Below are 24,135 nucleotides of genomic sequence, written 5' to 3'. Positions count from 1 at the left end.
ACAAAAAGAGAGGGAACTTTAGCAAAAACTTTATTGTTTCCGCTAATTCTTTTGTCCAGTCCGATAGTAGTCCAACGACATTCACACACAAATACAAATGTCGAATATAGTAAGAACTAGCAGAGACTTTATGTTCCTCCTATGGGATTTGAGTGTCTGTAAGTATGTGCAAAAGTTTTGCCGGATATGAAACTCCTTGAAACGAAGCTCCTGCAGTTGGTTTGAATGGAATGGAAAAGGTTTGTCTCCAAAACGAGAATCGGACAATGAGTAACATTAAATTGTTTTAATATTTATCGCTTTAAACTTTGACATTAAAGTATAATATTCACCTATTGGTTTAAGCGAAATAAGAAAGTGGAACTATATATGAAACTTTTTTTTTTATTTTCTAATTTTTCAAATATTTTTTCCACGATTTTCTAATTTTCCCATCCTATTAGCAAAAGTAAATATAATTTCCAGATGCATTAAAAGAGGAAGATGGCAGTATAAATGATCAAAACCGAAGACCATTTATAAAATTTTACAAGATATTTTTATGTTCTTATAATTAACAAATAAACAGATCAATTTAGGATTTCCTTAAAGGTTTTTCTAACCAAACTTTGCAATTTAGTTGGCCTGAGGTCAATCTTCCAAAAGAAGTTTCAAGGGCAACACAAAAAGGGAAGTCTGTTGTCTGTATAGCTATTTCCAAAACCACAAAGTTCTATGATTAGCACACTTTGCCTGAGAACTCCAGATTTCGATAGCCATTTCATGTCTTCAACTCTAAAACTAGTTGGGAAGTGCAACTAAATGAAGCGAAAAAAGTTGGTAAAGCCTTCCAAATGCCGAAGTTCGCCTTTTTGTGCATACCCTTAGGCGCTATGAAAAATTAGTGTAAGTTCATGACATTCTATCTCATCACCGTATATTCTACCATATAGAAAAAAGTTTTTTTGTTTGTTTTTATTATAATATTTTAAGTGAAATAATTTGATTATAGATAGATAAGTTAAGTACTTTCTAACCAAACCTGAGAACAGATTTGGTTATGGCCAAAGCGAGATATATGTACATATACAGCTATAATTGCCCTCTTGGCTTGGCATAGCTTCTGTTTGTTTTCTTTTACCTTTCTTTTTGTGTCATTGACAATCCTAGTCTGAACAGCTGATTGCTTCTGACATTATCCTGCGCATGTGCTTGCTGTCAGGAGGTCAGCTGTGCCGCATTTGTTTTTCCTGTTGTTGTGGTGCTCGACTACAAAAATATTTTTGTCCTTCACATAGTTAAAAGTAAAAAAGTTAAAACAAATTGTTGCAAAATATTAAGAATATTAAGTGAAAATTAAAATTAAGCCCAACAGCTCCAAGTGAATGTATTGAAAGTTCATTTTTTTCCCAATAACTGTGAGTGATTCAAAGCCATACAAAGGTGAAGAAAAAGTTTGTGTGAATTCTTTGTGAAGAGTGATAAATAAAACGAATTTGTATGCCCATAAAAAAATATATACATATATCGGTCCGGTCCCTGTAAATAAACATACCAAAAATATAGCTTAAAAAGAGTAGAAACCTCGGAATTTAAATAGATGAAGAGATAAATCCCAATTTGAAGGAAAAGCTTTCACAAGGATTTTATTGATTTTTCCTTAACAATTGGCCAAGACACAAAAAGGAGAAAGAGCAAGCGCATTCGCGCTCTCCCTCACTCTTTCAACGTCGGCTTGCTTTTGCCATTTTTGTTTTGCTAGTCACATTCATAAACAAATCTGCAAAAAATTTGCAATTTCGTGTCATCAAATAAAAAAAATTATCACACAATGAAATGCTAAAAATGTAAACGCAATTTCTATTATTAAAGAGGAGTAAACCGGCAAACTAAATCTAAATAATCCGCCCCATTAATTCCAAAAGTGTGCCATATTAATCTACATCCAATCCCCCTTCCCCACACCGCGTCATGCTGAACAGTCGGAGCCCCCCACAATATAAGAAACTAGCAACGGGGGGCTCCGCTAGCTCGGTCAATGCCAATTGCAACAACAGCAGCAGTAGTAGCTCCTCATCGCCTTTGTTGTTGAGTCATTATCAATCAGCATACGGTCACCAGAGTCAAGGACATTCCCACGCCTGTTATCATCATCAGCAACAGCAGCAGCAGCAGCAACAGCATCATCAGTCGGTCCACTCATCGCATCATAGCAGTCGCACCTCTCTGACACCCACAATGAAACGCAGCAAGAAGCACTGGGGCACCAGGGAGCGATCCGGCATGAGTTTCCTAATAGTTATCGCATTTTTCGCTGTCTTTGGATTGATCATATTAACAGAGGTAAGTTATATATTAATTAATTATACGAGGGTGGGATGAAAAGTTAAACTCACACTGTGTGTCAAAACTGCCAAAATTGTTACAGATTGGTTAAAACTCTGTTGTAAATGGCATCAAAATGAATAACTCCAAGTGATCGAAAGTTTTTGGTTTAAAGAAATAATTGATACCTTATTTGAAGGTAACGTCAATTTTTTTTTCTATCCTATTAGGATTGGATTATAGTATTGGTATTATCATAAAACTAGTTTATTCGACAATATAATACTTTGATTCGGTTCCGAATAACAGAGCGGAATCCAAGAGGTTGTGGCATTATCCAATTGATTAAATACTATTGTCGAAGTTATAGAACTAGAATATACAAGATCTTCTAGGGGGCGAGAATTCATTCACAAAAATTAACTATCAACTTTTAATGTCTAGTTAGTTTTTAGTTTGTTTAGTGTTTATCTAGTGTTCAGTATGGCTGTCTGACAATGAGTAAACAAATATAATATATAAGGATTTTGTTTTCTCTCCAACATATATTTTTTTCCCTTCAGTTCAAGATAGATTGCGATAAAATTTGTTTTTTAAGTTTCCCATCTTTATATAATTCTTAGGCAAAGTTTTTAAGTTGGCGAGATTGGACTTCTAAATAAATGTAGGATCGCAGTAGTGGAGATAACTGTGAGTGAGAATGGGTAGAGATATGAAGAGATATCCGATGCATGAGATACAAAAAGTCTATTAAGTCAGTCGCTGGAAGTCGACTCTGCAATGGAGCTGCGTTTTGAGATTCGGTCGTATATGTAACAAGAAAAGTCAAGTTCGTTGAAGAGTGAATTGTGTACCGAAGAATGAAGAGAAAATAATGTAATAACTAACTCTTTTTACCAAGACTCTAATAGTATAATAAAAATAATTAAACAGAACCAGTTTGTAAATCAGTTTGTCTTCTGAACAATAATACAGTGGAAGACTTTAAACATATAAACAAATAACTGTCTTAGAAACGATCTATCAGACAAAATAGTCTAACAAAAAGTGCGAGAATTGTAGATTTGATGAAATCAGACTGTTTTATCAAACAGAGGAATAACCGATAACCAAATTCTTATGATAAAAACATTTTTGTTTCTTGAAGTAAATAATCATGTTTACATTTTGTATTACTGTTATCAGCAACACTTTTATAATGATTCTCATTATAAATTTCATTAATCTAGTTGCATACCCTGCGTATGCGTTACTTTTAAATGGCATTCTTTTTGCAAAGACATTTTGGAAAGACTAAAAGACTTATAACTGTGTTTAATATATTAACTTGGTAAAGGTCGGTCTTAAACCTTAATCTTACATTTGGATTTTTTGCTCTTGGGAACCTTAGCTACACCTCTTTTTGCATAAGACAGTTAAGATGTTCCTTCAATTTCAATTTTTCGTTGTTGCAATTAACTGGGAAATTAAAAATTCACCAGGCAATTAATTAGGCATCAGATGCTCTTCTCTCAGCGTGGGAAATTATCATTTCAAATTCAGAGTTGTTTGAAATATTTGCGCCATTTTATTCATCGTTAGCATTATTCACTTTTTCACCTTTTGCAGGCATTCCCATTTAAGAATTTTCGTTTTCTTTTTTGTCTTACCTGCAGGTTTTCATGATCGACGAGCGTACACACGGAGGCATGCTGGCCATGCGAGCGGGCGGCGGTGGTGGAGCTAGTCTGGGAGGACGACTGGGTGACTCGATGCCGGATTATGATAATGTTAAGGTAAGTTTTGTTATGCAAATTGACGCGAAAATGGTCAGAAATTGTTATTTTCTTTTTTCGGGAGTGTCTCTGTATGTGTGTGCAAGCGGGTGGGTGTGTGTGGCAGAGCTTAACTAGCAGGAGGAGAACCCTTTTGCAATGTGGCCGTGGGAAAACAAAAGATGCTAAGGCTTTGGCCATATTTCGTTGCATACTTTTTGGCTTCTATAGGTATCAAGGATTTGCATATTTAATAATGTATACACCTACGTATTCCTTTTCAAAAGCAGATTTATTTATGCACAATACACACACATTCACGTAGGTATGGTTGGTTGCACATTGTTGTGGCACAACATTTTTTTGTGGTAGCCAATATATAAGTATTATAATAAAAAGGATCAGTGCAAAAGAAAACAACTTTCGCTTTGGATTAAGTGCATTTTAGTTGGCAGGATGGTGGCGCCTTCAAATATATTTAAAAAATTATAAGAATAAGCCCTATAGTTTAGAGACAAATAATACAGCTATGGATATATCCAGATAATAGGAAAAGAATGGAAACATTTGAAATGTTCCTGTTTATATCTTGTACGGCTCAAAAGAAGATTAAATGGTCCGGAAATGCATTCGGAACTTAAAAAGTCTTCAAAGTATTCAATTCGTTAGTTTATATACTAAATTGCATGTCTAGACATTTCATTCTAAGTAAAATTTTCTATACCTTAACTGTTCGTATTTTCTATTATTGCTTTCAGGACGATTACGATCTATTAGATGACAGCATTTTGAGTGATAGTAAATTAGGTTTTATACAATTCCACGACAATAAAATAAAAATTCAAGGTAAGTGGCAAACTCACAAATAAAAACCCCAGACCATAACAATGGGCCAGGGCCAAAATCATTCAGTTAACGTAATGCACAAAAGAGATGAAGCAAATAAAAGAAAAAAGATGAACAAGCTGATGATACTGATGCCTTTGCAATTTTTGTGCAATTTCCACAGAAGCCGCAGGTGCTGATGGACAACGCTATGCCGGCATGCTGCTCAATGGAGGTGCAGGCGGTGGAGGAGGAGGAGGCGGTGGCGGTGCTGGTGCATTTGGTGTGAATGTCCCATTGATACCCTGGGGCCAGTTGCTGCCTGATAAGGTGGAGGAGACATTGCCGCATTTCCCATTTGGCACGGCGCCCAGCGATGGCGCCTGGCAGGTTGTCAATGGCACTCGCTTCAAATTCTTTGTCTATTCCGCCTATTTTGATCGGCGTGATGGTGCACGACTTGTACGTGTTGTTGGCGCAACAAAAACACGTGGACCAGAGCGTGTCTGGTGTAGATTTTGGTATGCTCCCAACAATGGCAATAATACTGAATCAGCAACAACTCGAGGCAAATATACATCGGCAACGGTTATGGCCAGAGTTAAGGTTGGTACCTTTAGTCAGAAAGTGGTGTAGAACATGTTTAAGGTATAGTTAAAAGGGAAATTTTATTTTTAAGACACACTTTTCACATTTCACTTTCCCTAAAAATTCAAGGGATTATTTTGCAATTAGTTGCAGTTCATAATATTATAACTTACTTTCCAGATTATACGCGAAAATTGGAATCTCAAGTATAGCGCTTGCTTTATTCTATGCCCAGTTCGTGCACCGTCTCCTGTTCCTCAATATGTGAGTGTTGTGTCACGACTTCGAGCGCCGCCTGGCAATCTGCTTACTCTACGTAACACCGATCAGGACATAGACTTTGCAGTACCAATACGTAGTAATAGCAGCGGACGGACTCGCAAGCGAAAGCCACAACCACCACCTAGGGAGGAGAATATACCAGATCGCATAGCTGTCTGTGTGAAACCATTTCACTTTAACTATGATCAGGCTTTGTATCTGATGGAGTATCTTGAATTTTATGCCCTTCTGGGTGTATCTCATTTCACTTTTTACAATCACACATTGGGGCCACATGCCTCCTGTGTGCTACAGAGTTATCAGCAGGGTCTGGTGCCCGGCAATCTCACAGCTTATGATTTTGCACCACTGCTTCCATCGGAAGCTGCCAAAAATGCGACTCCAAGGGTAGTTAAATCTGATCACTATCAGCTGCCCACAGTTAGTATCTTACCTTGGAATCTACGGATGCGAAGTCAAAAGGAAATACGCACTGAGGGACTATTTGCAGCACTAAACGATTGCCTATATCGGACAATGTATCGGTATAAATATTTGGCCCTGGTTGATCTAGATGAGTTCATTGTGCCACGTTACACTGATACGCTTAATGGACTTATAAGGTGAGAGGCAATCAATCTAAGCAATCACTTTTAATCAATAATGTTCGTATTCTCTTTCCTAGTTCATTGAATCAACGTTTTCGCAATCGCAATATTGGAGCTTATTCATTCCAGAATGCTTTCTACTATTTACAATTTGCTGATGATGCTTTGGCCAGCTCTGGTATAAGCGGTGGCAATGATCAGTTGAATAGTGTAAGAGCATCCCTGGTGACACAGCGGAAAACACGAAGGTACGTACTGATCGATACAAAGATCGTTAGAGAGTTTAGATTCAGAGTCAATGGTTAGATCATTCTGTTGATAAGATTAGCAAAAACTAATACTTTGTACATTCTTCTCATATCTTTAAAAAAGGCGCTACAAACTTCATCCACAAAAACAGCGATCAAAATACATATGCAAACCAGAGTCTGTTGTTGAGGCCGGCAATCATTTTGTGTGGGAGTTCGCTCCTGGCAAAGGATCCTTAAATGTACCACCTACGGAAGCCATATTGCAGCATTACAGGGTAAGTAAAGAAAAAGACGGTCTATAAGATATAGATAACGTGATATTGATTCAATATGTCCACTATTCGGATTGATTTTGACCTCGTAATAGGACGAATCTAATCTTGAGTGAATTCAAAATGCGAAATGATTTACAAAGCTTTTATAGAAAACCTTAGGGTCTGGGCGGTGACAATTGTAATTACCTAATGACATTACCAATGTTTTCAGGGGTTTCTCTTCCGTAACCATGTTTTAGGCAACTATAATGAAAAATTTGGCATCCGCTTGATTTCTCATTCTAGGTATGCGAATTCGGTGGTAACGATTGCATCAAGGCTCCATCCGTTGTGGATCGTAATAGTATTAGGTATGTAAATCGATTGGTCCAGCGTGTCGATGCTGTTTATCGGCATCTCCGACAACGTTGTGATCTTCCGGCTTTGCCGGCATTGCCAAAACCGAAACTTTCTCAAGCTCAAACCGAGAGGCAGAACAACGAAAAAACAAAGTTACTACAGAAAATGCGTGAATTGAATGAAAAGGATACAAAGAAAATGGACACAACGACAATGTCTAAGACAACAACGAAACGTACAGTGGTAAAAAAGAATGTCCCAGTCCCAACTGTTAGTACCCTTGGCGGGACAACTAGCACCACAACTACCACAACTACCACGACAACCACCACTACTACCAGCGCCACAACAGCCACAACTAATCAAGTGAATCCGTCAAAGAAAACACCACCAGCACCACCACCACCGCCGCCGGCGGCCAATGTAAGAAAGAAACGTAAACTAATTGTATTTGAATTGAATGATTTTGGTGATCCTGTGGCTCGAGTGGAATATCAATGAGTAAGCGAATGGATTGTCGATATATAATTGATTCTGATCAGTTTCATTTGGGTTGTGCTTCGGAGCGGTTGTTTACAAAGTATTGTATTTATATAATTATAGTAAATTTTCGTAAATTTGCTCAATGTATCATATCACTTTGATATATGCACATGCATTTTATAATTTGCTCACAATTATATAATATTGATATCTCCTATTAATGCCTAAAAGTAGTCCATACTTTTGTATCATTTTTTAACACATCATTTTTCTGGGCACAATATCAGAAACTTAAAATAAAATTAAATAAATTAAACTTTTTGGCCAAACAATTTTTGGTAATCCTAAGAACAACAAATATTAATTCCTACAACAAAATTCTGAAAATTCCTAAAAATATAAAAATTTATGAGTATCGTATATAAAGAAAAACACACAAAAAATGAAAAACATTACAACATAAAATCCTAAGCCTAAGCTTAGTCATAGATATTTAAGCAAAAAAGTAACCCGAAGTACTGTTAGTTATACATTTATGTATATTTATTAAGCCATTTCATTTGCAAAGCTAAGCACGTCCCTATATATATCCGTATCACTTACTCCGACTCTGAGTCTTTGAATAAATGATAGGCCAACAAAAATTTAGTTAGTTCCTTAGACTACATAGATGCTAACGAAATGACAAAACGAATTTTCCCCCAAATGCTTAAAATATAAAGTTTGTAAGACTTTTTCAATTACTTTTCATTTTGGCTTAAGACTCTTGATAACATAACAAAAGAAAAGTATTTACTAGAAGATCAGTAGATATAAGCGAGCTATACATACATATACATTAATTTGTGTGTATGTTAAAATACAACTTACACAAAATTTAATAAAATATGCCAAAGAGCAATATGAGAAAATAAATGAATTTTATTTCGAAGGGGAAATGCCGTTTTGGGTTTATGGAAAAGGCAAAACTCCAAAAAAAAATTGCCTTTCTAAGAGCCAAGTCATTTGGTCCCTTTTTGGAGACTTCGCTATAAACGTTAAAGTAAGTAAATAATTATAAAAGCTTTTCCCTTTATAACAGTTGAAATGAAGGGAAACTTTGTTGAAACAAAGCAAAGAATTTTGTAATACAATTGAAAACCAGTTTGTGAAAGGACTGACGAACATTTTTATGACGATTCTGTCCTATACCTGGATTAATATTCCACGAATATGTTATAAAATTTACTGAGTATAACATTTAAGTTAAAACTTGACGAACGTTTTGAAAGAGGAGTTTATTGTTATATTTTATTTGTTCCATTTGTTCGAACTTGTCATATAAAATTAGGATATGTATGAGTATAAAAATTGGGCAAACATCTGAGAAACATTTTGGAATTAAATTTTATTATTAATTTTAGTTTGTTTCATATTTGCGTGACAAACAAAACAAAAATGTATGAAATTTATTTTATTGATAGCATTTAAAAAGCAAATCCATATACATTTGTATAATATTTGTTTTTTTTTCTGTATTTGTGGCAAGAATATATGTACGTTGGAAAAGTTTTTGGTGGAAAAGCTTTGGAGCTTTAACACCATTTGGTTCATGAATCCAATTTTTCGGGGAAAGGACAGTGGTATGCGAATAGGAAATATCACATATAACAGTTGGATCTAATGGGACTTTTCAAGCAAGTTCAAGTTAAAGAATATTCCTTGTGGGAAATGTACCTTCAAATTTTCTTAACATTTGTATATCCTAATGCAAATTTTGGGAAATTAAAACTATAAAATAGGAGAAATCTTTATAGCTTCTGGACATAAAAAGGGGAAAAGGAAATGCGAGTTCATTTTGGAACACATTCTTAGACTTTATTATTTTGTATACTGATGCGGATGCAATATTTTCGCACTTTTGTTGACTTGGACAAATATTGAAGCAGTTGTTTCTTCTTAGCGTACGTTAATATGCTTGTTTAATTGCAATTAAACAGCTTGATAGTGGCACGATCATTGAATGATTGCACGTGGAGACTATTACAAAAGCCCCACTTGCAATAGATAAGTAAATGTTTGCCATTTGGCTGCCTGTTGCCAGAACAAATGAAGTTCTGATCGATTACTAATCAAAGCAGGAGTATAAAGTTAAAAGTAGCCAGTGTGATTTTACAAAAAAACCTATGTATGTTTGATATTTAGCAATGTAAACATTCATCTTTGTTATAAGCGTACTGTGCGTATGCGTAATTTTTGGAAAACTAATTTATGAAATTCCAAAAATGATTTCAAGTAGTAGTAAAAATAATTTATGAATCTTAAAAATTTAGAATAGATGAAATAAAGTGAAAAGTTTAAAAGTTTAAATTATCCTTATATGGTTTAAAATAATCTTCTTTAATTACTTAAAGTAAATGAAAATGCTTTTAGCCCAGGAATGCATTTGTGAGGCAATAAATTGGAATCAGTAGGCTAAAAGCCATTCAACCAAAACGACAGACGATGCTATAAAGAAAGATGCGGAAAATTTTAACAGGAAAACAAAATGACTTAATGGTTACGATTGCCCAACGGATGCTTCAGGTGACCGACCAACATCAACTGCAAATGCACTTAAATAGGCGTGGCACGTTGCGCTTGGGTCAGCGTAAAAATTGTGCGAAAATTGCAATGGAAAAGACCAAAATGGTCATCATAATTGCAATGAAATTGCATGCGAACAATATATGGAGGAAACGATGAAACGAATTGTGAGAGAAACCACAAAAATTGTGCTGTTGACTTGATAAAGTTAATCGCATTCCAAATGAGTGAGGATTTTTTGGGCATTGTATTGAATAAATTAAGACTCCCGATTGGCAAATCTTAAACAGATTCAAGCCTGACTTGAAAATAAAGGAAGCTTACTTGACCTGTCGACTTGATTAAAAAAAGAATTGTAAGTCAAAGACAATGACAAGTAAGTATTGAAATAGGAAGTTTGAGAATTCTTAGGTTTTTGGAGTTAAAGACGATCTCCATTTGTAAAAGGAAAGGGTAAAAACATAAATGGTTTAAAGTTTGAAAAAGGCTTTCACTGAAAATTTGGAATCCCAGAATTTTTAAAATAATCAAATCGAATCTATTGTGAATAAATTTACTCTCTCACTGTGTGTCTGCTTTCTGTTTATTTAAATATTTATTCTTATTGATTTGCTGCTACCCAACACCTTACTTATATTAAACCATACCATATGTGCCCATAATTTTTATTAATAAATGTTTATCTTATGCATTGTCCAACACTAGTTGCAATAGCTCTGCTGAAATTTCCAACAATTATAATCTTTTCGGCATTAAAATCGTTAATAATTGCAGTCACATGCAAACCGGCCAATCTCCCATAGTTCAAAACTGCGATAGTTTGCGTTTCCAGTGCCACTAATTTGATAGGTGCTCTTTTCAGGACATTCAGGGCAGAGGTAAGAGAGGTTGAAGTACTATTTTGGAACTCATGAGCTAAATTAAAGGTTGCATTATTAAAATGGCTGATGGTCTTGACGATTGCATGTTCGTATAGGGCCAGATGGGCTACAAACTGTTCGACGGAGCTGTGTATTAGGCTACCATAACGTTTCAGGACGTCTTTGATAATTTTCTCGGCGGCTGCAGTTCCGTTTCCGTGAGTGGCGTTCTCTACGCGACTCTTTTGACTCTTAAGCCAATCCAGTATATCCGTTTGAATTTGTTGGGCAAATTTTAATTTGGCGGCTTCGATTTTTTGAGTTGCATTAAGAAATTGCGACTCTAATTGTAAAGCGGCAGAGGCAACCTTTTTCAGGATCTTTAAAGCGAGATAATATATGAAATTATTGCAACAAAATGCATTTTTATTTACTTACCACCAAAGCATGAGAAAGTGCCTTACGCCTGGCTAGAGTTGTGGCGTTTCGAAGCTCTCTTTGAATTGCTGCAATCGCGGAGGTGACATTAGAGGCAAAACCCAAAACTGCTTCGTTTGCAGCTTCATGCAGGCCCAAGGCAATCTGGAGTCCCAAACTGGCTATATCCTGGCTAGCATTAGATGTGGCATTACCATCAGCAATTAAACTACTGGTGTTAAGTAAATTTTTAATAAAATTGTCACCAGCTTTAAGTAAATGTCCAAGATTTTCTGCGATGATAGCGTTAAATTTTCCTATAATTGTGATCTTATCCGCCTCAAACTTGGCAATGATTGCCGAAACTGTTAAAGTGGCATTGTGCCCAAGGGCTAAAATTTCATCAGTTTTGCCGTTTAATGCTAGGATCTTATTTGGTGCTTCTTCAAGGACCTGCAAGGCTGAGGCAAGAGCTGAACTGTTGAGCCCATTTTTCAAAGCATTCTCTACTTCGTGAGCTAGGTTGATAGTTGCGTTATTGAAGAATTTGATAGTTCGTTCGACTGACTGTTCGAATAGGGCAAGATGAGTAACAAACTTGCCGACAGCATTTTGAATCAAATCGGCATAATGATGTTGTATCGCTCGACTAATTTTTTCGGCTTCTTCGGTGCGATTTTCCACACGGTTCACTTGCTCCCTCAGCCAATCGACTATTTTCTCTTGAATTTCCCTGCCATATTTCAACTTCGCGGCTTCCAGTTTTGCAGTTACATTAGCCAATTGGGCTTCCAATTGTAAGGCGCTAGAGCTAACATTTTTGAGAACCTTCAAATTGTAATTAAAGATGATTACTGTGAACAATGTAAATAATTATTCTTAACTTACCTGCAATGCTTTTTCCAAGGCCTCGTGTGTCAGTGAATCTGTGGCATTACTTGTGCCGTTATGGTGTGAAATTCCGGCAATTAAAGATGCAATATTAGAAGCTAATGTCTTGAGTGCTTGATTTGCGGCCTCATGCACGCCCAAGGCAAGTTTCACGCCAAGTTTAGCTAGATCTTGACCAAGAGCAGATGTGGCATTAAGCACCTTTTTATCGAAAGCAATTTTGGAATCAATAGCATTTTTAATTAATCCATTACTGGAATTCAGAAGGTGTCCAACAAAATCAGCACCAGTGTGAATTAAATTTCCAGCTAAACTTGCACTTGAATTGAACAAATTTCCAACCAAATGAGCACTTGAATTGACCAAATTTCCAGCCAAATTAGCACTTGCATTAAGCAATTGTCCATCTAATCCGACCTTAGCATCAATCAAGTCTCCAACTAAACTTGCACTTTTATTGATGAAATTTCCAGCCAAGTTTGCACTTGAATTGAGCAAATTTCCAGCCAAATTAGCACTGGCATTAATTAATTTTCCATCTAATCCGACCTTAGCATCAATCAAGTCTCCAGCTACACTTGCACTTTGATTGATGAAATTTCCAGCCAAATTAGCACTGGAATTAAGCAAATTTCCAACCAAATGAGCACTTGAATTGACCAAATTTCCAGCCAAATTAGCACTTGCATTAAGCAATTGTCCATCTAATCCGGCCTTAGCATCAATCAAGTCTCCAACTACACTTGCACTTTGATTGATGAAATTTCCAGCCAAGTTTGCACTTGAATTGAGCAAATTTCCAGCCAAATTAGCACTTGCATTAAGCAATTTTCCATCTAATCCGACCTTAGCATCAATCAAGTCTCCAGCTACACTTGCACTTTGATTGATGAAATTTCCAACCAAATGAGCACTTGAATTGACCAAATTTCCAGCCAAATGAGCACTTGAATTGACCAAATTTCCAGCCAAATGAGCACTTGAATTGACCAAATTTCCAGCCAAATTAGCACTTGCATTAAGCAATTGTCCATCTAATCCGGCCTTAGCATCAATCAAGTCTCCAGCTACACTTGCACTTTGATTGATGAAATTTCCAGCCAAGTTAGCGCTTTTATTAAGCAAATTTCCAGCTAAATCGCCACCAGTATGAATTGCATTTCCAACTAATGAACCAAAATCCGGTAAGCGTCCAAAACCGAAAAAGGGTTTGGGGTTGCCTAGCACACAGTTGACACTGAGGCTTAAAGCTACCAACAGAAAAGTCGACTTGGTCACTCGCATTTTAGGAGAAAACTTTTCACTGTCTCTCCAATTGTCCGGCACTTTTATACACTGGTCAGTTGGGGCCAGTTGGAACAGATAAATAAAAAATACAAATAACTATCAATATTGATATAATATTTTATTTGATAGCTAATAATCAATTTAAACAGCTGGTGGAGAGTAATTTTTTGCTGTATCTTATATTCGGCGCGTGGGTGCACTGTGGGAGGGGGAATTAAAATAGTTTTCTTAAATCAAATAGAAGCTCTATCAAATATGAACACATGGATACTTAACTGTGGGGAATTTGACCATGTCTTGCAAGTACTTTATTATTAAATAGATTTTTAGTTAAAATGTTTTTGTATTTTTCTTGTATGACATAGGGAAAAATATTTGTGTCCTAGATTAGCTGAAAATGAATCTCATGCGCAAAAAAATATGCTATGAAAAATCAAAATATAAGTAGCGCTTAGGAAAACATCATGTTTTTGGAAGGATTCAGCTGTACTTATATCTATATATATGTACCTATATGGATATAGACACTAGAATATATTGTTTTAATTGCCTTTTTTCATTTTTGTTGTAGCTTTTTTTCGAACAGTTCTTATTATGAAAAATAAAACCCCTAATGAGAGGTATTTTCTGCACAATTTTCCACATTCCTTTTTTTCTCTGTTAATTTCCCAGCGCACTTTACGTGTTTCGAGTTGCCTGGCCCCACATTTGGTAAGCAATAAATTGACCAGAAGAACAGCATGAACCTCACGCCTACCATCACCGCTGTAGGTTCTTTAAAAGCATTTTTGCTGTTCCTTTTTTTCCTTCTCTCTCTCTCTCTCCAATGCTGGTGGGTCGATGCCCCCTTCCAACGTTTCATTGCATCGGCAACGATGCTAAAAAGATACCCGGAAATGTTACAGGATACAAAATGACTTAATGGTCGCGATTGCCATGGCATGGCTGGGTCTTGCGAGCCATTCATTGCACTCCACTTGGAGCAGAGGTCAGCAGAAGTATGAAAAAGAAATACATATAAATACTGATAAATGAAAAATCATAAAAGGAAAGGTTATCAAGGGACTAAGGGTATTTAAGTCAAATTATTGCACATAGGAGATTTAAGCCAGAGTTAATATTTAGATTTCAATTATAGTTTCGTTGCCACACACAATTGACGGATTTGTATATTAATTCTTAATAAATTCCGGCGTATATGAAAATGAACCTTATACTAGACACATTCATCAAGAGTTTTGCATTAAAAAACTACCAAAGCATTTTGTAACGAATGATCTTAACATGAAACGAATGAGAGGTTTCTTTGTGTTCCCAACTTTAGTAATATTTATACAAGTTTCGAGTTATTGTTCCGATTAGAAGTAGTCTAAACACATGTTAGGAAAGTAGAATAAATATAAACAATTAATAAATAAATGTCAGTGACTAAACTAACTCCCTAAACAGTCGTATTCATAGACAATTTACGTAATATTTGAAAGGTAAAGCTAATCAAATAACTGAGCAGATATTCTTATGAATGCGGAATATATACATTAAAGAAACTCTGTAATTTTTTTAGTTTTTTTTTTATTTCATTATTAAATACATTTGGCTACATACGAATGTTTGGATTTTATTAAAAGTGGCTTCTGAATTGGACCTAATGATGAGCCACAGTAAGAGCCAAATGAGCTGCAATTATCAGCAGACATTGGCTTATGCCTATTCTACTGCAAACGATTTGCGGATTTTAAGTATTTCTTTTGCATTAGCGAAATAAACATATTTTTTATTTCTAATTAAATTAATTAAGCGAAGCTAAGAAAACAAAGAAAACGTATGCAAGCCAATTAGTGGAAAATGCAAACTAAATGTTTGTCACAGACCACGGATGGGCAATGTCCAAGGAATAGACAGAGAGAATTAGCGAGAGAGAGAAAGAGAGATGGCCAATCTGGTCGCAGTCAACTCATTGTCTCTTTTGGGAGTCTATCATCCATGCGGGAGGAGTCAGCCAGGCAGGCAGGCAGGAGATGCAATAATTGCGTTTAGACATGTAAGCTTTTGTTTTACACAACTCTGTTTAACCCCCTCTTTACCGCAATTCGCTCTTCCTTTTTCACTACTTATGTATGTGTGTGTGTGTAATTTGGTGCGTGTGTGTGACAAAGTTAATGACAGCATAATTAAACAAAACTAACAGCAGACTAATAAAATGTTTATACTGCATGTCGCTCAAGGCCTCTCACCAACTCACCTTGACTCACCTCTCCTCACCTCACGTAATCTCACCATCTAACTATGCTTTGTCTCTGTCTGTATTTCACTTTCCGTCTCTGTCTCTCACTCCTCTTTGCCGTTGACGTTTGTCAACCGGCAATTAAAGTCATAATAAAAGCCTGACACAAGACAATTATTATACCTACCTACCTGCCCCTACGCCCCGCCACCTTTTTCCCCACCTGCATATGCGTAAAGTTCAGCACAAAGGGTAAATCGTGAACGTTAAACATGATGTTGACGGTCTACTTGTCCTTTTGTTTCTACACACACATTTAAACAAATTTATGTGTAAAGGTGCATATACAAATTTGAAATTAAAGCAAACTTTAACCTTTCTCTCAGTCAATGTGTGTGTGTGTGTGTGTGACTTGAACCCGCATCATGATTATTATGAAAAATTAAATCCATGCGTGCGTTGATAAATTCTTTAATTTTCTATATTAATATATTAAAAGCTATCCGTAAATTATTTAATGCAAATTTCGATTTTGTCCCAAGCCTTTTCCACCATTTTTACTTCACAAAAATATATTTATAGACAACTTTTTGAATAGTTTCCGATTATCCTAGATCACAAATTGTCACATGGAATCCACCTTTCCTCATTTTAGGGATTTGAACTTCTTATACAAATAATTTCCAATAAATTTCCAGAAGACGTCATGACTTACCAAAAACATGTTGAAACATTATATTAGTTTATAACTTACATTTCTCACTTAAGCAAATAAATAATATCAGCTTTTATGAAATCTGTTTTCCCAATAGATGTGGCATAAGTCACATACTTTGGCCAACATAAATTCTCATTTGAAAAGCCCATCATATAAAAAGAATGAAGAAAACAAAAAATGCATAACAAAATGCGTGTGGTAACTTTAGCACAGATTGCACATTTTTTTCAAATTCCTAGAGAGAGAGAAAGCCTTTTATTTTCACATATCCTTGGCAAAGGGGTATATACATTTTGCCTAAAAGTATGCAACGCTTTCAATGATTTTCCTTGAAGTTTATCAGTTTATTCCAATAATCTTTTCAGAACATTAATGAAAGGACATTTCATGGTATAAGCTGAGCAATTGCTGATCGAGGTGTTAGCATAGGGTATCGAAATTTTGTTCTTGCCTTATGAGTGTTTGTGTTTTTTTTTTTTTTTGTATTTTGTCTAAGTGAATTCAGCGAGTGGAAAAATTTGTACGAGTATTTTGCATATGTAAGAGGCAGAGCGCCGCTGCCAAATCCAAGTCCAGGTGAGACAGAACAAGAGAGTGAGTGAGAGAGAAAAAGAGGCGGGTAGAGGAGGCAAATGCATTGCCAGAATGGTTGGCTGGCTGCCCCTTGGTGCACATACACAGCAGATTTAGTATGGCAGCTTTTATCTTGTCGCGCTGCTGCTGCTGTTCCTCCAGTTTCAGCGCCTGGCCCCAGCTACTAACCCAGGTTCCGCTGCCGCTTCGGCATTTACTCTGGGGGATCAAGCGAACAGGTAAGAAAGAGCAACTCGTGTACATTTGTTCATATGAAAATGCCAGTTTCTAACACGACTATCTCCCCCCTTTCCATTGTATCTGTATATCGCCTGGCAATCCCATCAGCAGTCACTTAGCTGGCCTCGCCATCTTTCCCTCACCCCAATGCGTCTTACCAACCCCGCTGTGCGGTCGTTACTTCATTGACTCAATCCCCCGACTCTGAAGTACTCGCTGCTTTCATTGTTTTGCTTTTTTTATGCCACGTATTTTCTTTTAATGTGCTGCGGATTTTCCTCCATGAAATATGTAGTGTATATGTTAGAGGGGGATGCAAAAAGAGCCAACGAGAAAGAGATAGAGAGAGAGAGAGAGCATATCTTAACCAACACTTTTATGCTAATTAAGTTTATGCTAATTTAACTTATTGCCACTAAGTTGTCCCACATATGCGGCCAACCGCAAAAAACCGTTGGCTGTCACCTGCATTTCCTTTTTTGGCAAGAATTGTACCCTGAATTTACCATGTGAAAATAAAAACAAGAATAGAATTGTGAGTAATGTATATAATTAACAAAATCATTGCAAAATAATGCACAATTGGCTAATGATAATATGTTAAATATGAGATTTTAAAATGTAATTAATGCCCAATAATTTTGAATTGTTTTCGACTTTGAGTCAAGTTCAATAAAAGTCGAAAAATCATCTGCCCAGGAGAAGGATAGGCCATCAGCTACATGAAGATACCCCATCCGTAAATTGGCAAAAAAAATTGCTAATATTACGCCTCTTAACGAATATATGTATATTAACATTGACTACAATTCGTCTTAAAGCTCATCTCTTCAGTGGTTTTGCATTAATTTTATGTAAATTCCATTTAAAGCAATAAATCAGTTTTAATCAGGCCATGGGTCCAGAGGCAGCTGAGCCGTTGCCATTATTTGCTTAAATTCGACTCTGTTGTACAGGTTGGATCGGCGACATACATTACATACATACATACCTTTATAATATATGCCTATGTGTGTGTGTGTGTGTGTGTCTGTGTATGGGATATAAACAAACGGATTGCGTATGCATGAGGCTTTATTAAAAATGCTCAATAAATGAATTTCTTGGTGTACGAAATTCGTTCATTATGTTGCATAAAACTGAAAGTGGTTTTCTTTCACATACATTCAGAAATTTTATAATGCATTCATTTGGATGCACATATATACAATTTGAAAAGGAAAAGGCAAATAAAATCGTTAATACAATATAAGACGTGTATTATACATTTATGCATATGAACGGCAAGGGAAATTCTCATATTTCAACAACTGAAAGAGGCTTACGGAGACTTCAAAGTATTCGAGTGATTTATAAATTGAGTTGAGTTAAAAATAAAGCTTGTGATTAATTGCCTCAAAAGATAAATTCGCTGCTATTATGATATTTATCTTTTGATCTTTTTGTTCATTTCACTTCTACTTAATTTATAAATATTTAATTTTTATGTGTATTTCCGTCGACATTTTTAAGTTTAATCAAATCTTGGGTTTTACGCCGGATCTAGAGCCGTCTAGATCCAAAATAAAAACGATTCGGGTTTTTAATTTATCCCTATATATTTCGGACTTCATAGTAGACCGTTAAATAAAATCGGATATGAATCTAGAATGTAAGATATATAGAAAGATCTATTAACATATTGAATTCTACGACAGGATCCGGATTATGGACTATCTATCTTAAAAACCTAATGGAATTCAAGTTCAATGATAAACGTCTTGTGTCCTTTGATGTGGTGTCCCTTTTTCAGCCCTATTGGATCAATTGAAATGGCGATCAAAGTCATATTGAATTCTACGACAGGATCCGGATTATGGACTATCTATCTTAAAAACCTAATGGAATTCAAGTTCCATGATAAACGTCTTGTGTCCTTTGATGTGGTGTCCCTTTTTCAGCCCTATTGGATCAATTGAAATGGCGATCATCGTCCAATCCAATACATTTCACATAATCCTACAGGGTTTTCTTATATACATTGATTGGCACCAGTTTATCATTTCATTTTGCCCACCAAAAGTGAAATTTCCATTGAATTTAATATTTATTTAAAATTAATTTCAAATTTTTTATTCACAAATTTAAGGCTTTCAATTGTTGAAAAGTGGTTCTCTGTGGGTGTGTGTTAGTCAGCGTTTGCTTTGTCATTGTGTCATTGATATGCAGCTTGGTTGACAAATATTTGGACAGAGACTAACAAACCATGCAAGAGTCCAGCCCTGCGGCTGGCAGTTGGCCTTTGTCTTTGTATTTCAAAAATACCAAAATGCCAAACTATTTGTAAAACTCAGGCAATCAGAGAAAGAGATAGGGCGACACACAAAATGCATACCCAGTGGACTGTCACACACACAAACACACTCACACACACTCACACATACACACACACACACACACCACATAGAGCCGCTAATTAAATTGGTGACTACGACAACCGGCAATGGCATTTAATTGTGCAGCATAAATCAACGCACGGAAACAACAACAACAACAACGACAACTTGGACTAGAACAAAAATTGTGATCAAACTTTTGTCAGCGCCAAATAATTTGGCGCATGTTAAAATTTTTGTTCCACTTATTTTTTGTTTGCCAAAAAAGTTTATTTTTCTAGTTATTTGGCAAACAAAAAGTTAATTCAAGGCAATTATGTTGACATGCGAAAAATGTCGCTGGTGGCCAAGCATTAAGCTTCCAGTTTGAGTTTCGAGTTCGAGTTCGAGTACGAGTTCCTGGTTCGGGTGTTCTTTTTAGTCCTGCTACTGGCATCAAGCCATGGCCATATTGTTCAAGTTTGGACTTTTTGTCTGCAAACGTTTTTGAATTATAATCGTGACTGAATTGAGGTTCAAAACTGCTCCAATTCTAGATCAAGTAAACAAATATAAAGTTTATTTACTTCTTGATCTTAAATATAAATAAAAAGTAATTCGAATTGAAGATTAGAAAGTGCATGATAGATTGTTTCCTAAAAGGAACAAAGTTTCAATATACTGTCCAATAAAAGCAGAATTTCAGTCATCGTTGGATATTTATTAATGCTAATTTTTAAATGTAAGAAATTTTCGATTAATTTATTACCTTATAGAAAACATTTTTTGGTTCTTTGTCTTAAAAATATAATCAAATTTTTGGTTAATTTGTATTGTTGTTCTAAATTGAACTGGAATAATTTGTATAGGGGCTATATATACATACATGACTGTAGTATTGTTAATTCCATTTGCAGGACATTATTCGTTTGTTTGTTGTGAATTTTTAGTTCATCTCTCCTCTCATCCTTTTGTTGTTCTGACATTGCTGCAAAATCCATTCTGTCCTCATGTTGTGCAGTTAATTTGATTTAAAATACGAGAATTTGATTTTAAAACATTTTTCATGTGGAGGGGCAACCCCTTTCCACTCATTCCTATCGGCCGTGTTGTTCCTTTTTCTGTTGCTCCTCCTCCATTCCCTCTGGCCTCACTCCAACCAAAACAAGCGCCTACTCTTTTGTTATCAAATTTGTTGCTCTTGGTTTTTGGTGTTTGACGGTTTTTGTTTGGCATTTGTTTTTGTTGTTGTATTTTTTTTTTTTGCTGCGGTTTTTGTTGGCCATGTTTGTTTTGTTTTTTTGCTCTTGTTGCTGCGTTATTTTCGCCGTAATTTGTCGCTCTGACTAGGCAAATTTCATTCGTAGTTCAAATGTTTTATTATTTATGCGCTTTACTGGCCAGATATGTGTTTTTTTCCCCCCCTCCTCATACTTTCTATTTTCCATTTTTCATTTGAGTTTTTGTTTTTTGTTGCTTGTTTGGCCTGGAATATTTCTAGCTGACATGCCAAAAAAGTTTTAGTTTTGTTTTGCCTCAATAAAGTTTTAATATTTGGCATGAGTTTCATGAGTCTAGAAAGGGGGGACTGCCTGTCCGAGAGGGGTGTCTCGGCAATTACATGAAAATGCATTTATTATTGTTACAAAAATTTATTGTTGTTGCTGTCGTTGATATAACGTGGGAAATTCACACAAATCGGTTTGGGAAGAGAAAGTGAACGAATTGCGTTCAAACCGCGGCCTTGTCATCCATAATGCATATGTGAAGGTATATGTATGTATGTGTATGTATGTATGTGTATGTATGTGTGTCCATATAGGTATTAGTAAAATTGTAAATAGTTTATGACTACGATGAAGGCTTTAAATGTTTTCTGTTGAATATTAAATGCTTTGTGATGGCATTCAAAATTAAATCAAATTGAAATCAAATTAATTGATATGCAAAATGCTGGCTTCAATTTCAAAAAGTGAGAGCCATATGAATGGAATATGGAATATAATTTTGAATAAATTCACTACCTAATAGCAAGAGATACATATTAATTTTTGATCTTCATTCATTTTGGAATTTGATTAGTGTTATTTCGGATTCTCATTTTATTGAGCATCCGTTTGGGATATATTTTCCAAACCCTTTCATTTTATATTATCAAAAATCTGTAAAGATACAATTAAGGTCATAGTAGAGAATTCAGAAAAATAACGAAACGATAGTTTTTGAAGGAAACCCGCTCTCTTAGGAAAATTCAGAATTCTCAACTTAAAATCTATCTAAAGCTATCTGACTGACACCTTCGCCTCCTTCAAGTTTAAAAATTTATATAATTGAAATTTCACTCAAAATATTATACATACATATGTATGTTGAGTGCATGAAATGCACACTTAGAATTAAGATTTAATCTATGTACAATGTAATTGGAACATCCCTTTTTTCACCAACTTCTGCCGTGTCATAGATCTTTATTAGGAAGAATAATAAAGTCACCTTAAGAAAATTTATCAAAATGATAAATCGCAGAAAATTACCTTAATTCAGGTGAAGTTGAATGTGTCTGTGTGCATGTGTGTGACAATGTGAACAATGATTTCCCAATATATGCATCCGATTGGTATTATATTATTCAGAAAAAAGGAAGGATAAGAGAGAGGAAAATGAGTTTAGTTGCCGAGTGTGTCGAAGGTGGAACTCAAGAGTAAATGAATGAGTCTGATAAAGCTTGTATTCTCTTTGATGAAGATGGAGAGTTTTTTTCAGATAAGCTCAAGAGTAGTATTTGATATTGGGAGCCGAAATAAATGACTCATTTAAGAGCTCTTGAGTAAGATGGAATCCTTTCTGTGTTCTCAGTTTGTACTCGACTTCATTTTTCTCTTCAATATTATCATCATGAAAAGACACTCGAAACATATTGGTGCATTGTTGAATTACTTATGAGTGAAATGAAATGTAGAGCTCTGTGTTCTCTTTAATTTAAACTATCTCTGTGTACTCAACTCAAGAGCAATTCATTTGTCTCGAATCGCCAATAGAGTTAAGAAGATATTGTTAGTTTTAGTCGTTTTTGCTTAACTAAGAGCGTTTGAGTTTTTAATAGGTACTCTGAGTGAAAACATTTAGTATTAATTGTCGACATTGATAAAAATGCAAGCTGCTAATTTCTGTAACTAAATAAATCAACTCAAACCTCACACCACATAGCGCCCGGAAAAGTAGGCAACTAAAAAAAATATAACGCAATATTTGTTGATTTTTTTTCAACTTCTTCTTGCCATCCATGAAGGATTTCATTCAATCCGATTCGGACTCCATTTAATTAAGAATTAAATAATGCTCTTTAACAATCTGACGATAATCAACAAGAGCAATATAACTAAAGCCACTTGATATGCTACGTAGGCCGTAAACCCAAACCGATGCCAATTCTTGGCAGTGACGAATCAAACAGAAGAAATAAAAAAAAGAGGAAAAAAGTGGGGAAAAACACAAAAGCAAACAAAATGAAGCCATAAATACATTTGGTATTGTCCAATGGCCACTTGAGCGAAGTGCAGAGAAATGGATTCTTCACATTCAATTCGTTCGCATTGCGTGGACTTTTTAATTAAAATAAAAATGCAACCCACAACACACACACACACATACACATACGCCCCCCCACTCACACATATTCTCGTCTGGCTAGCATCGATGATGAAGCGCGTAAATCACAGCTACAATAAAAATTAACTTAAAGCCCATTTTAAATGCCAACAGTTGACGATTGCTGAACTCTGAGGTGAGAAGTAAATGCCTACTAAAGTTTAATTCAATTGCCAACAAAGCAACAAACTTCCATAAACAATTGGCATTAAAAAGGTAAATAAAATCCTTTTTTTTTTTTTGTGTTGTAGTTTTTGCGTTTTGCCTTTTTAAATATAATAGGCTTATGAAATAATTAAATGAAAACGGCTTACAATCTTTACAGAGAACCAGAGCCTGCCAGTTTTTTTGTTTTGTTCACCATGATTTTGTATTGTTTTTTAACAACTGACAATTAATTGTTAAAAATCAATTTGCTGAATGCATGCGGTTAACTCATTTGTTGACTTTGCTTTTGGTCATACATTGTTTTTCAATTTGTACATAAAAAACGCATACCGAAAGGCAAAAAAACAAGTCGGAGTGCCAAAGTTGAGTGGTCCAAGTGCTCGTCATACATTTCAGGCTATGTAAATTGCAATTGTACTTGTGTATTTATCGAGGGTGGAGGAATGGGAATGGGAATTCTATGAGAAATATTACCATACACACTCGTAAATGTATTTGCAAT

General features: G+C 35.5%; 2 protein-coding genes across 3 annotated transcripts; one reads left to right on the top strand and one right to left on the bottom strand.

Moving 5' to 3' along the window:
* Positions 1-1,241: 1,241 nt before the first annotated feature.
* LOC137580614 (uncharacterized) lies at positions 1,242-8,597 on the top strand. 2 transcript variants are annotated; one of them, XM_068294713.1, is made up of 8 exons: positions 1,242-2,322; positions 3,960-4,079; positions 4,817-4,904; positions 5,068-5,489; positions 5,652-6,355; positions 6,418-6,588; positions 6,713-6,866; positions 7,152-8,597. In XM_068294713.1, the coding sequence occupies exons 1-8, from the start codon at positions 1,951-1,953 to the stop codon at positions 7,704-7,706; spliced, it is 2,586 nt and encodes an 861-aa protein (XP_068150814.1). In that variant the 5' UTR covers positions 1,242-1,950; the 3' UTR covers positions 7,707-8,597. The 2 variants fall into 2 exon arrangements, with proteins under 2 accessions (XP_068150814.1, XP_068150815.1); XM_068294714.1 differs by lacking the exons at positions 1,242-2,322; positions 3,960-4,079 and adding an exon at positions 4,189-4,289.
* A 2,221-nt stretch (positions 8,598-10,818) lies between these two features.
* LOC137580430 (uncharacterized) lies at positions 10,819-13,729 on the bottom strand. The gene is made up of 3 exons (XM_068294470.1): positions 12,419-13,729; positions 11,552-12,358; positions 10,819-11,493 (listed from the first exon to the last, which is right to left on the bottom strand). The coding sequence occupies exons 1-3, from the start codon at positions 13,703-13,705 to the stop codon at positions 10,933-10,935; spliced, it is 2,655 nt and encodes an 884-aa protein (XP_068150571.1). The 5' UTR covers positions 13,706-13,729; the 3' UTR covers positions 10,819-10,932.
* Between the last annotated feature and the right edge of the window lie 10,406 nt (positions 13,730-24,135).

Source organism: Drosophila tropicalis, unplaced genomic scaffold (assembly GCF_018151085.1).
Source record: "Drosophila tropicalis isolate 14030-0801.00 unplaced genomic scaffold, ASM1815108v1 contig_845, whole genome shotgun sequence".
Lineage (NCBI taxonomy): Eukaryota > Metazoa > Arthropoda > Insecta > Diptera > Drosophilidae > Drosophila > Drosophila tropicalis.
The sequence above is the reverse complement of the archived record's forward strand: the minus strand, read 5'-3'. Positions and strand labels throughout refer to the sequence as shown.